We start from the raw sequence: 13,333 nt of genomic DNA, 5'->3' as shown, positions 1-13,333 counted from the left end.
AACCAACACAACAGATAGGGACTATCCTTAATACTAATTGTCATCCTAAAATATTAAACTTTTACAGTGTCAATAAATCATAAAATAAAATAAAATATGCAGCATCAAATTTAATATTAGACAACATACCCAACCCAACAAATGGTAGCCGTTCTCTCTCGCACTCTTTTTTCTTGGGTACCAAATAAAAGGGATTTCACGATACGTATTCGTTCATTTCATGTATGAAATCTTTCGTAACAAATAAGAATTCTTATAAAATTCATGTTCTTATCACCTAAAGAATGCTTTGTTGAGTCATAAGATGCTTGGTCAATCTCTGCAAATGTGCGTCTCGATTGGTGGATTGTAGAAATCAAGAAATATGTATCCCTGTGACATTCTCCTCCATTATAGACACGTATAATTGCCACAAGTATTATGTTATTACAACAAGACGTTTGCTACTACATAAAAATAAACCATCGCAACAATACAAAAGATCAAAATAATGTTTGTAAATTGTCAGAGGCATTGTAACTTTATCAATGTTATACGAAAGTTATAATTAAGCATACAACGTACAAGTCACATAGAACTTAAAAAATAAACCCTCCAGCGAACATTTTGTACCAGCCACATACACGAGTGCATATAAGCATCAACGTGGAAATGACCCCAAAACTAAAAGCAGTGCCAATTCGATAAATGTGGGAGACCCCCATAAATTAAATCACTTACAGGATGACAAAGCAAAACTTAGAATAATAAACAAGCTCAATATCTAGTAAGCGTGAAAAGAAATAGGACACAATTGAAACAAAATTATACTGTACATTAGTTTGCTGCATACGCCCCTGCAAACCAAGAATCAGGTCCATTGGTGTTGATCCAACTTTCCATACAGCAAAAAGCATTGTTTACCATTAAGTCAATCACTCCAGAACAGCAACCTCTTGGTCAACCCTCCAGTAATTCGCATCATTGAATTCCTTCATCCCGCCGGGACCACCTTCTTCGGAATTCTCCTTTTCTGCGACATTAGGGACCATGTTTCTTTTCAATGGTCCTGCTTCCCCAACTATCCCCTCTTTCAGAGCCTGTTCCATAGCCTTCTCAGTACCTTCTAATTCTACACCAACAAATTCAACATCCTCCTCAAATAGTGAGGGTACTGCCGATGATCTTTGAGTTGAATCACCAACCCCTTCCATCAGATCCTTACTAGTTGGCGACCCATTCGAAAAAACAGATTTCCCGTTTGGAGAACTAGAATTAGGGCTACCTATTTGAGCCTTAGTAGAAAGGTTGCTACCAGTCTCATCATTATCCACAAAGGGATTCATGCTTGAGCCGGAAACTTGCATATCTGAAGGTTCACCCCATCCCGCCCAATCAGGCAAAGGTCTATCACCAAAACACGCTTCATTGTCTGATGCCTCAAATCTGAAGAAACCCATATCATGTGCAGTACTTGCTTTTTCACTTTCAAAGTTCAAAGCGCCTCCATTCACAGAATTGCTACCTGTTAATCCACTGAAGAAGTTTGTGCTAGAGCTAGATGTGTCATTCATAATATTTTTGCTTTCATCCAATTCTTCATCCTCTCCAACCACTACCTCATCGTCACTGTTGTTACCACCATTAGCTGCACCATTCAAATTTATCTCATCCATCATGTCAGATGATGTTGTTCCACCATTTGCATCACCAATTCTGTCTTCTTGAAATGCAAACCAGTTGGAGTTTGTAAACAGACTACTGAAAGAAGAAAAAAAAGTTATATGTCTTAAATTGAGATTCAAATGATAAATTACACACCAACAGTTTTCCATGCAATTTCATTAACATCCATACAACAGAATTAGGTGGATGAATGAAGCTTTTCAACACTTTCTACTTTTCATGAAATTAAATACATGAAAGCAGAAGAAAAAAAATATGTTCAGCTAGAGATAGCATGTAAAACAGCTAGATGATGATTGTTTTCGTTTAAGCAACATTCATGTGCTTCTCATTAATACATTGTTGACAATAATTCCAGATTGAGTACATCCATCAAATTCAAATGTATATCTAAGCATCAATTCAAAACGACATATCTATTATATCATGTGGAAGATGCATACGCGAAACAAGGAAAGATATATGCCCAGCACAGTGTAGTAGTACGATTATATTATTTCACTTATTTATCAAATGCAAACACAAGTTTACAACTCTGCTTGAAAATAATATTACACTGCTGGATTAATCCGCATGACAGTCATATTCATTCAGCCAAATTCACCAGTTAAGTGGCAAAATAAACAGACTCACCTCCCTTGATCATCACCGAGTCTTAGGGACGATATGACTACTTGAGCAGAGTCGTCGTCAAAATAGACATCCTGCATTTCATACAACAGATAAATTTGCTTTTGAATTAGTCAACAAAAAGAGACGGATTGCCAAGTGTTTTCGTTGCGAGACAATTTGGCTATGACTTGAAGACGCAAATTCTAAGAAAATCCCCAGAATCAACCAAATGAATTCAGAACAGCTACCAAGAATAAACTAAAACTAGTACCTCCTCATCTCGATCGTGGCTGCCACGTTCCTGCAACAAAAGCAAACAAAACATTGGTCCAGCATTTAAGTTGCAGTGCTCAACCCAAAATGCGAATCAGGGTAGCTAAAACTTAAAAAGCAAAGGATTTAAAAATGCACATACAAAATGGGTAATATGCATGCATTGCACAGAGGAGAATATGAGGCCAATAACTACATACCTCTTCATTATCCTCATTCCCATAAATTTTATATCTGAAGGCCTGACTCAAATTATTAGCTAAAGCTGCAACATCATAGTCCCTGTCATGAATGTCGTCGTCATCACTATCCCTCATCCTATCTTGTAAAGCAGTTGGGCGTCTGCACATGAAAAGGAAAAATTAAAATGAGACGACCGACAATGCAGTCAAAATCATAAATGATATCACAATTAAATTTACTCCTCTACATATTTAAACGCATTTAATGAATATCAAGTCCTCCAACCCTTATTGGTAAAGATAACCTCATTTGAGGTCACAAGACCAACCATGTAAGGGTGTAGCCTAGCCGCTTACAATTTCAGTACTGCAACCAATTCAACACTGCCAACAAAGACTTTATGCACAAGAAAAAAACTCATCCTCCCTGTATGCTGTTGCTAAGGATTTAGATCAAGATAAATGAGACCATAGCTTACCCACAAGCCCAACGATTAACATTCTCAACCACATTACGTTCATGAAGAACCGTAGCTTGCCACTCATTCCATTCACTATTTTCCTGCAAATGTTAAGAACAAATTGAAGTATATAAGAAAAAATTGACTCCAACGAATAAATTCAACATGTAAGTTCACCATTTATATGCAATAATAATTCATTTGCAAGTATATAAGAAAAAATTGGTTCCAACAAATTCAACATGTAACTTCATCATTTAGATGCAATAATAATTCATTTGTTTTTAATCACATATTTGCTTGTTCATAATTTCATATGAAATAAAAACAAGATTAAAATACAGCATAGTAAGAATGTTGACACAAGAGACACCAGAAGCTTGATATGTGTAACGTGTGAACTATGATGTTGATGTCATTGTAAATTAAAAAGCTACTAAGTGTACTATGCACATCAGGAACTCAAATCCTTGATAAAATGAGCCTTCAAGAAAGAATGTTAACAAGAAGAGACACCACAAGCATTAAAGCAAATTTATCAATTTCTAAGCAGATTTGTCAAGGATAGAAATTTAAGGCAAATTCACATATCTTAATAAATGTATGCCAATAGTACAAAATGACTGAATCACAAAACATTCGTGAACCAATGCATATATGACAGTGTACAGCTAACCTGAAGACATGTCAGTATGTGGCTTCGACTGTGTGCCAAGTGAACAAGTTTGTTAACAATTCTGGTAATATGCCCAATGTTTCCTGCCCGTGGTGTCTGTTTTCCAGCAGCAGGTACAGTTGGCTGAAAAATAACACAAGATGAGTGAATTGGTTCCAGTATACTCAATGTCAGTGTAGAAATGGAACATTTTGAACTACATATAGGTTCCTCCCCTTCACCTCTTGAGTGTTTTCTTTTCCTTATTAATTCAATAAAGTACAAAGAAAATCAAGATAATTTGATTTCAATTACAGCAATGACCATGACAACATCCAATTTATCAGTTTGAAGCATTCAAGTACCAGATTTCTGTCGGAAGAGAGAACGGAATGTTTATCTGCTTGGATAACCCTTCCAATTAAATTGCAATCTCGTAGAAGATGATCAACAATGGCATCCATTTTACTCTCCAAACATGATAGTACAATACTTTCTACATGATGGTGTAATGAATTATTATAAGGATACCTGCATTAGCAGACCACACAGAGAATAGTTAAAAAAACATGTTATCAGTAACAATAAGCAATATCCACAGGCTCACAAAAGATATCAAGGTTTTTTCAAACATCCACAAGTCTGTCTTCTGTCAAATAAAAGAAGTTTAATATTCCCTTACTCGAAAAAAAGATCAATAACTCGTTGAATGGTTCCTGAGTTGACCATTTCTTTTTCTGCAGCTTCATTTCCAGTTTTTAAGAGGACTGCAATGAATTCGACAATCTGAAAAAATTGCACAGCTCAGGAATATAGGCAATTTACAGTAACAACTACGAACTATAGAAACTAATCTAATCTAAGATAAGAAATTAACAACCAAGACATAATCCACGACACGCTACATAATATTAAGATCTTACAGGGTGGGTACCATAGCAACTGCCCTACACTTGATGGGGGAAACCATTACGACTAACCTTTAATCTATGCTTCCCAAGTGGAGGTCTCAATTCTCCATATGTTGTAGGCAATACTTTCTCATCGGAAGACACATTCAAAAGCATTAGCAATTCACCTGCAGAAAGGAAAGCCCTGGTGATGTGATATGGATAATAAAATTGACAGATTTTGTACCATAATATTTGAAATAATCGGTTTTACGACTAAATTGAAAGCACCGATAAAGAGCATATAAACTGTTGACAGCAGACATAAAATGACAACATTAATTATGTCTTACTAAGTTTAGGGAGCATTGCACCAATAGTATCTGGATTTACAGGAATATGTGGCTCATACATGTGTTGACTTCGGAATGAATGGAAAAGGGGAGAAGATACAGAAGATCTTTTGGGATCCAACAATGAAATACACACTGAAAGTGAGTTCACAAGAGTAGACTTCGATTGTGAATCTTGCAATGCATAACCCAAAATTTTTGCAACAAAACTGCATGCAAAAGAAAAATATATATATAATTAATTATTCCACAGATACACATCAATAAGAAAAAACATGAAACCTTTCGATGCAAACCTTGGGCTTGACAGTTTAATTGCTAGAGTAGATGAGGCATTTCGTGTTATTGTACATAATGTTTCAGCTGCATTGGCATTAACTTCAGCTGGACACTGGTTTAAATAGGGCAGAAGAAAATTGTAAGATAGTTTGCAACAAAAAACAAGGCAGTAAAGAACCTATATAATTTGAACAGATACAAAAAGTGAGTCAATATATTGCTCTTTTCATCAATAATTCCTTTAAGAGACAGAAAAATGATTTCCAGGGACAAACTCATGACACCATTAGTAATCATTAATCTGTACAATGTAAAGCTTGTAGAGTAGAAAAACTGAAATCAAAGAGTCTGACGTAAGCTTATTAAATATGCCTAGATGGTCTTACAGCTAAGGCATATGCATCATGCAGACAGCTTAAACATGTCTGGATGGCATACAGCTAAGTGCAAATGCATCATATAGCGAACGTGTATAAGCTTGGCTCAAAGAACATAAACATGGATAATTGATTCACTTACAGATGGACTTAATTTATCAACAATCATCTCAAGCAGGTTGCTCTCTGCCAACCATTGCATCACATCCATAAAATTGGGATACACGTGGTCGTCGGCGCCTACTAATCGTACCAAAACCTGTCCAATTAATCAATCTCAGAATCCATTACTACAAGTTACATAAAAGCAAGGTCTTAGTATTGTTATAATTACGAATGGAAAGGTAAAAGTTTACCTCCATAATGGATGTGATCCCAATCAAATCAACCAATTGGCGGAAGACATTCTGATGGGCCTGCAAAAAGTATGCTGAATTGTGAAGTGTGTAACATACATCGTAATGGTTGAGTTTTTCTTATTCCATAAAAAGGTAAATATCAAATAGAATAAGAAATATTCAGCTTGTACTACATGAGTTCATTGAAATACTTGCCTGAACATAATTCATAAGCGACACTGTTTTTCGAATCATTAGGCAAACAACAACCTGTAAAATGGCATAGAAAACAGCATCAAGTAAATGGAATTAATATAAACGGAAATGCAATGTTGAAAAAATATCATGCAAATCAAAGTTCTGATTTTTTCCAACATATACCTTGCTAAAGTAGCCAGCCAGTAAGGCACTATGAGAACGATTAGGTTCCAAAAAGGAGAATAATAAGTTCATCAGCTGAAATTACAAGAATAAATAGGGGAAATAAATCAAGGCAAAGCATAAAAATATCAACTTCAATCACAACATATTCAGAAACAGAATGAAGTATAAACCTCTTCTTCATCCACCAAAGTCTTCAAGATGACATCAATTTCACATGTAAAAATCTCGCAGGCAATGAATGGAAACCTAAATTATAGTCAAATGATCAGATGGTAACAGGAAAGTTGAAATGATTATTGAAAGTTCTTCTGAAGCAAAAATTTATGTTACAAGTGCATACTTGAAGGTCCGCTTATTTTCAGCATCCTGTGGTGGCTCTTCAATAATGTAGTGTAACAATTGTTCAACTTGAGCTGGATCTCTCAAACTAAAAGGGAAAAAAATAGCAAATTATCAATCAGTTTTAGTTGAATCGTCTTTAAGATTGCATATCCATCCAGTGCTTGATGTATTTATTCACTTCCAACTATCGCCAAACATAAATTGAACAAATACAAAGGAGAGCCTTGACGCGATGGTTGGATTTGCTATCATGTGACTAAGATATCAAAGGTTGAATCATGTAATAGTCTCTTGAAAATGAAAGACAAAACTGCCTACGTTAGACCATAACAGATCTGGCCCTTTGACACACATCATTCTGGAAGTTATTTTACCACACTAGATTTTCCCTTTTCTATAAAAATTGAAAGGATGCAAAAGCAAAATGCACAGAACTCTAAGACTTGTTATGAAACAAATACAACTTTATTGGTTCAAATTAAATGGAAACATACAAGTTGATAAGACGACTGTTTAAGGCCTTGCATTCTTGGATCACTTCCTCCTCATCCAGAAGCTCTTCTAAAGTGAAATTCTCCTTGTCTAATATAGCCTCCACCTGCGCAACACAAGCAATGTAAAAAATGCACTTGGAACAGCAAAAAAAAAAAAAAAGAGGAAATAGTGAAATAAGAAAATAAGCAATGCAAGTTTTGAGCTGCATGAGAGTTAAGACTTCAATTCTCAATTAAGCAATCCTCATAAAACTTTTGGACATTAGTTTCAAAGTTTTCAATCATAAAATTCGATTCTTAATTTATATCTTTAATAATGACAAGTATAAAAACAAATACTGTAATCTTAAAAGTGGAAACAAGATGGGTCACAATCGGTATTCGTAAATCAAAATTTGAGCAAAAACTTATTACCCAAACCATGGTTTGGGACTTTTAAAATGGAAATCAAAACACCAGTTAAAGTTCAAGGGCTTTTCATTGCTCAAATATCCCATCCCATAAAATAAGAGATTCCAAAGTACCCTTTACTGAAAAAAGCAATACAAAGAGCTAAATTGCAGAAGAAAAACAAATCAATTAATTTGCTAAAGTGCATCACTGCATCTCAATATTTTCCAATTAAGATCCTTCTATGATAGAAAGTTAGCCAATTATTTTGCTGTAATACAGTTTAAAAAACCCCAGAAAATTGGAAATTAAGATAATTACATTGGACAATTAGCATATAATAATGAAATAACAACAACGAATTAATTGGAAAATAAATGAAAATCAAATAGGGAAACTAAGTAAGTGGTGGTTTAAATAAAATAAAATAAAATAAAAAAATAATTGAGAAAAGGAAGAAAGGAATAATTGAAGTGGAGTTAAAAATGGCGGAATAAAAGTGAAAAAGGGAAGAGAAGAATGGAACTTACGGGGGAGGAAGCAGAGAGAGAAGCGAGTTTCCAAAACATGTGGGAGATAGAAGAAGGTACGTGGATCTGGAAATCTAGGTCAAGGTGATGGAGATGCTGTAAACCCTAATTTGGTGGAGGGAGAGATCGAAAAGAAGCGAGGCCGTGAAGATCGATCGAATGAGAGAGCGAAAATAAAAATAAAAAGTAAAAGTAAAGCCTCAAAATTAAAATCAATCACGAAACGCTAAAGTACAAATTATGTACTCCGGAATTGCCACACAATACAAACACTGCCTATCCCACGCTTCATAATATAATGCTATTATATTACTCCATTCATTATTTCATTTCATTTCTTCTTTTTTTTTTCAGTTAGATTAAGGAATCTTTTTTCTTTTTAGTCTTAAAGGAAATCATTTTGTTGACTCAGAGATTACCTAAATATTTCATTTCTTTATTATAGTAACATATTTAATATTTTTACTAATATAATTTTTATTCTATCATTAATTATTTAATATTTTTTATTTTTAAATGCAAAAGGCGTAAATTATTTAAATGTTTTTTTTTTTTTTGTAATCAGGAAGTTAGAATGCTAAGACATCAAAGTTCTTTAAATATATTGTTAGATAACAAAAGTAATATTATATTTAGAATTGAAAGAATCGTCTATTTCAAAATAATTTTTATATAAATTAATCACTCATCGTAATTTGTAGTACATATAATTAAAAAGTTTAAATTTTATATTAAAAATTGTAATATGAGATTCCATAGTCATTAATTTACACATAAAGAAATTTGAAAAATATGAAGAATTTAGATCATTAACTTCTAAAAGACCCAACAACTAATAAATTCAATATGCATTTTATTTTGAATGATTTATGTATGCTGAAACTTGATTCTCATATGTTATAGAAGTAACGACTTCGTGAAATGACTATAAATAAATTTAATTCAATATCTTTGTATAAAGAGTAAAAAAGTTTATATATTAAAGACACTTTATCATCAATTTAGATGAATTCGTTTTCCTACATAATTTATGTGGATTTGTTGAACAAACAACAAACATGACTTAAATATAAAGAATTTTTTTAATAAGTACCAAAAACAGATATAAATATATTATGTTGAAAAATTGTTTATTCAACTTTTCTCATATCAATTATATGTATCAAAAATCAAACTCATTTATTTACAATTATTATTAAATGCATCTACGAAATCCAAGAAGACAAATTAATACAAAAACTACAACTATTAAATTAATTATTGTTGAATTAATATATTATTTTTTATAACTTTAAAAATACCTTTACTTTAAGACGAAATTTGTTGCTTCAATAATTTATCAACTTTTAAATATAAAATATATAATTATAATAATGTTATAATATATTTCATTAATTCAAAATAACCATCATATTTAATTATTTCACATTGATTAAGAAAACACGATAAATAAAACAGATAAAAAAAATTTTACGATATTATTCTTATAAATAGTTGGTCCATTCAATTATCATAAATACAAAGTGGAAGAATAATAAATAGAGTTATGCTTATAATATAATTAATATTGGTAAAATTAATAATAAAAAAAATTAAAGTTGACAATTATTTTGGAATAATTGAGTATGTATTATAGTTGTAATAATTTGTTATGCCGTGGATGGATGCACGTCTCATGTAAATGTGGTCGTCATCGCATGCTGTTCTCCATATTTCAATTTCAATGCAGTTGCATATTTCTTCACAATTGAACATCACCATCATCCATTATTAAACATAAGTCTTTTCAATGACACCACTGTCCATACATCGACCTGAATTATTGTGAAATTTTGAGGACAAATGCACCCTTACATCTCTTTCATTTTGTAGTCTATTTGGTTGGGTAGATGAAACCAAGGAGAGGGATCAAATATTTTTAACTATGGATACTTGTTTCAATTGTTGAGAAGGGTCAAAGGAAAGTAAAATTCTTCTTGGACCCACTTTTTGTTTCCCTTTCTTTTTCCTCCTCGGATAGGAAAACATAATATTAGTAAGTTTTATGTTTAAATATATTTGTAGTCCCTATAAATGTAATTTTTTATTTATTTTAGTTCTTGTAATATTTTTTTTTTACATTTATGTAATATAAAAGAAAATTATTTTTGATCTTTAACGTTAGGTGGACGTTACAAAAACGTTAATTGACAAAGAAAAATAATTTTTTGTCTCTGTAAATATAACAGTTTTCAATTTTAGTATCTGAAAATATTTTTTTGAATTTCATCCCTACAATATTCAAAAAATTTATTTTTTGTCTTTAACGTATCTGATAAAATGCAATAATTTGTATAATTATTTTTATAAGATACTTTCAAAAATTTATAGTTAATTGTTTTTTTTATTAATTTATCTTTATAATTTTAACTAAAATTTCCTTTTACGCTTTAGGTTTTGTTCATTATAACTTAAAATAAATAAAATATATATTAGATGATAGATATATTTTAATCATTATTTATATTAGTATAATTGTAGTTAATATTATATTAATTTTATTTTAATTATAATATTATATTATATGTTTATTGTTGTATATCTGTTTTTTTATTAACTATATTGTTAAAGTTACTAGAATTAATATATATATATATATGTGTGTGTGTGTGTGTTGAATATATTTGAAAATAAGTTATCTATAAAGCTTAAATCAATTGACAAATGAAAATATTATTAGATTGGAAACCATGTTTCGAGTTAAAATCTTGAACTTCGATGTTGTTTGCGAATGTTTTTACTATTTAATATATAAAAAAATAAATAATTAGTGATTTTTTTGAAACAGAAAATGAAAATTAATTTAATAATAAATAAATAAAACAGAAGATCAATAAATTTTAAATTATTGAAATGAAAATATTTTAAACATTACTTGGCATAAGTTTATTATTAATAAAGATCAATTTGTATGTTATTTTATATTTTTAAATTAGTTGATTAAGTGACTTTACTAAACATTTGTTCTACATAAATAATTCGATTAGTGAGTTAATAAATATTGAATAGTATTGAGAAAAAATCAAAGATTTAATATTTATCGATTTCTACTTACAAACTAACCACGAAGGTAAATAAAATAAAATAAATATTTTATCAAACATTTTGAACGCAACAAGTTATTAGATAACTATACAAATTAAGGTGAATAAAAATAATTAACTATAAATTTTTGGAAGTATCTTATAAAAATAACTATACAAATTATTGCATTTCATCAGAGACATTAAGGACAAAAAATAAATTTTTTGAATATTGCAGGGGATGAAATTCAAAAAAATATTTTTCAGGAACTAAAACTGAAAAATATTATATTTATAGAGACCAAAAATTGTTTTCCTTTGTCAATTAACGTTTTTGTAACGTTCACTTAACGTTAAGGATAAAAAATAATTTTTTTTATATTACAGGAATATAAACAAAAAAAAAAATATTACGAGGACCAAAATAAATAAAAAGTTATATTTACAAAAACAAAAATATATTTAAACTTAAGTTTTATCATATTAACTTTTTTTTTTTATAGACATCTGTTAGTAAATTGTATTATATTAATTTTAGGAGTCGGATTCATGACATCTATATATTCGCGTGATGTTTTTTTAAGTTGTTTGATTTAAGTGAGTCAAAGTATATTTTTTTTATTATTTCACCAAACATACTCGTCTCTCCCGCCAGAATTAGAATCATGTAAAACATGGTCAAACATTTATGACATAGATTAGCAATGTAAGTGTTACTGTGAGATTGTTTCTCATAAGCAACATATAATGTATAGGTCGAATATAGTGTCCAATGAGCAAAAGTTTCTCAACCGCCACCTAGATGCAGTAAAAAAAGTAAGCAAAGATCCTCTCATTTGTATGAGCAAGTGTGAATAGGGAAGTCACTTCACAAGAATATGGTTATATTTAGAACTTGAAACTCATGAACACCAACATGTACACAAAGAAAATAGTACGAATACTATGACAAAATAGGTGGTGAAAAGGCAAAGGAACGAGACATTGTAGATTATAAGTTTCAGCATCCTGGCAAATTAAGATCTAGAAATGGAGTGAGTATAACTGTTGATAAGAATTGAAAAGATGATGATGTGAATGTACAAAAAATAAGAGATAGTATCATAGTCCTAAAATTTAGTCCTATGATGGCATGAAATTAAAATAAATAAAAAAGTGTCCTAAAATTCTGTCGTTGAACAAGACATATAAGCAACATATAGTGCTTATACACTTCAGGTGGGGTTAGAAGAACACCTTAAGATAAATTTTTTGGAGGATTTAAATGGTTTTACTACTAAATATGTACCTTTAGTAGAAAATATTTTCCTAAGAGAGGGCCTTAATGTTCATGTGGGGAATTGATTTTGGTTCGATTGTTTGAATGAGTGATCACATTCCTTTAGCTTAAGCTAGTTTTGAGCAGGTGGAGATTATCAATATTATGTTGGATTTGTCTATAGAAGCTCATGCATAAAGTTATTAAAATTGAAACTGATAAACGAGGTAGCTACTACACTTTCAAAAATGACCAACAAAACTGACATAATGATTGTGAAGGATATGTTACATATGGAGGGTTGGTAACAAGTCCCTCTACAACAATTGTCACAAACATACCCTACACAGCACAAGAAGACAAACTTCTTTACCACCAACAAATTGATTCTCTTCTTTTAAAATTAGCATTCGCTTAAACTTTAGTATGTTTTGATTTATTTTTTAAAATCTATTAAAACTACAAAAATATACCTATCAATTTGATTTTCAAATGTATTTTTAATTAGTTAATTTGATCTTTAAATATATTTTTTATTAATCAATTTAATATACAAAATTCCTACCAAAACAGATACTTAAAAAAAATTGTGTTTGTAACAATGATAAATTTAGATTCTATATTAGTGACAAACACATCACTCATTTAGATATAAAAAACTATTTACTCTTTTTTTAAGGATTTTACATGTAGAATCTATTATGAAATAATTATTATTAAGAACTTTATGATTCTTTTAAAAAAAGGGCATCTTATCCTACAAACTAAAACATAACAAGTATAATATA

General features: G+C 30.6%; 1 protein-coding gene across 2 annotated transcripts; it reads right to left on the bottom strand.

Moving 5' to 3' along the window:
• Positions 1–480: 480 nt before the first annotated feature.
• LOC101510088 (uncharacterized) lies at positions 481–8,490 on the bottom strand. 2 transcript variants are annotated; one of them, XM_004487045.4, is made up of 19 exons: positions 8,226–8,490; positions 7,306–7,409; positions 6,810–6,896; positions 6,640–6,715; positions 6,467–6,541; positions 6,302–6,355; positions 6,104–6,163; positions 5,890–6,006; positions 5,388–5,482; positions 5,092–5,300; positions 4,829–4,926; positions 4,531–4,634; positions 4,214–4,379; positions 3,870–3,992; positions 3,212–3,294; positions 2,751–2,892; positions 2,549–2,578; positions 2,299–2,369; positions 481–1,737 (listed from the first exon to the last, which is right to left on the bottom strand). In XM_004487045.4, exons 1-19 carry the CDS (start codon positions 8,262–8,264, stop codon positions 915–917), a joined length of 2,556 nt encoding a protein of 851 aa, XP_004487102.1. In that variant the 5' UTR covers positions 8,265–8,490; the 3' UTR covers positions 481–914. The 2 variants fall into 2 exon arrangements, with proteins under 2 accessions (XP_004487102.1, XP_004487101.1); XM_004487044.4 differs by having other exon boundaries at positions 481–1,740; positions 8,226–8,489.
• Between the last annotated feature and the right edge of the window lie 4,843 nt (positions 8,491–13,333).

Source organism: Cicer arietinum, chromosome 1 (genome assembly GCF_000331145.2).
Source record: "Cicer arietinum cultivar CDC Frontier isolate Library 1 chromosome 1, Cicar.CDCFrontier_v2.0, whole genome shotgun sequence".
In the NCBI taxonomy this organism is placed as follows: Eukaryota; Viridiplantae; Streptophyta; class Magnoliopsida; order Fabales; family Fabaceae; genus Cicer; species Cicer arietinum.
The sequence above is the reverse complement of the archived record's forward strand: the minus strand, read 5'-3'. Positions and strand labels throughout refer to the sequence as shown.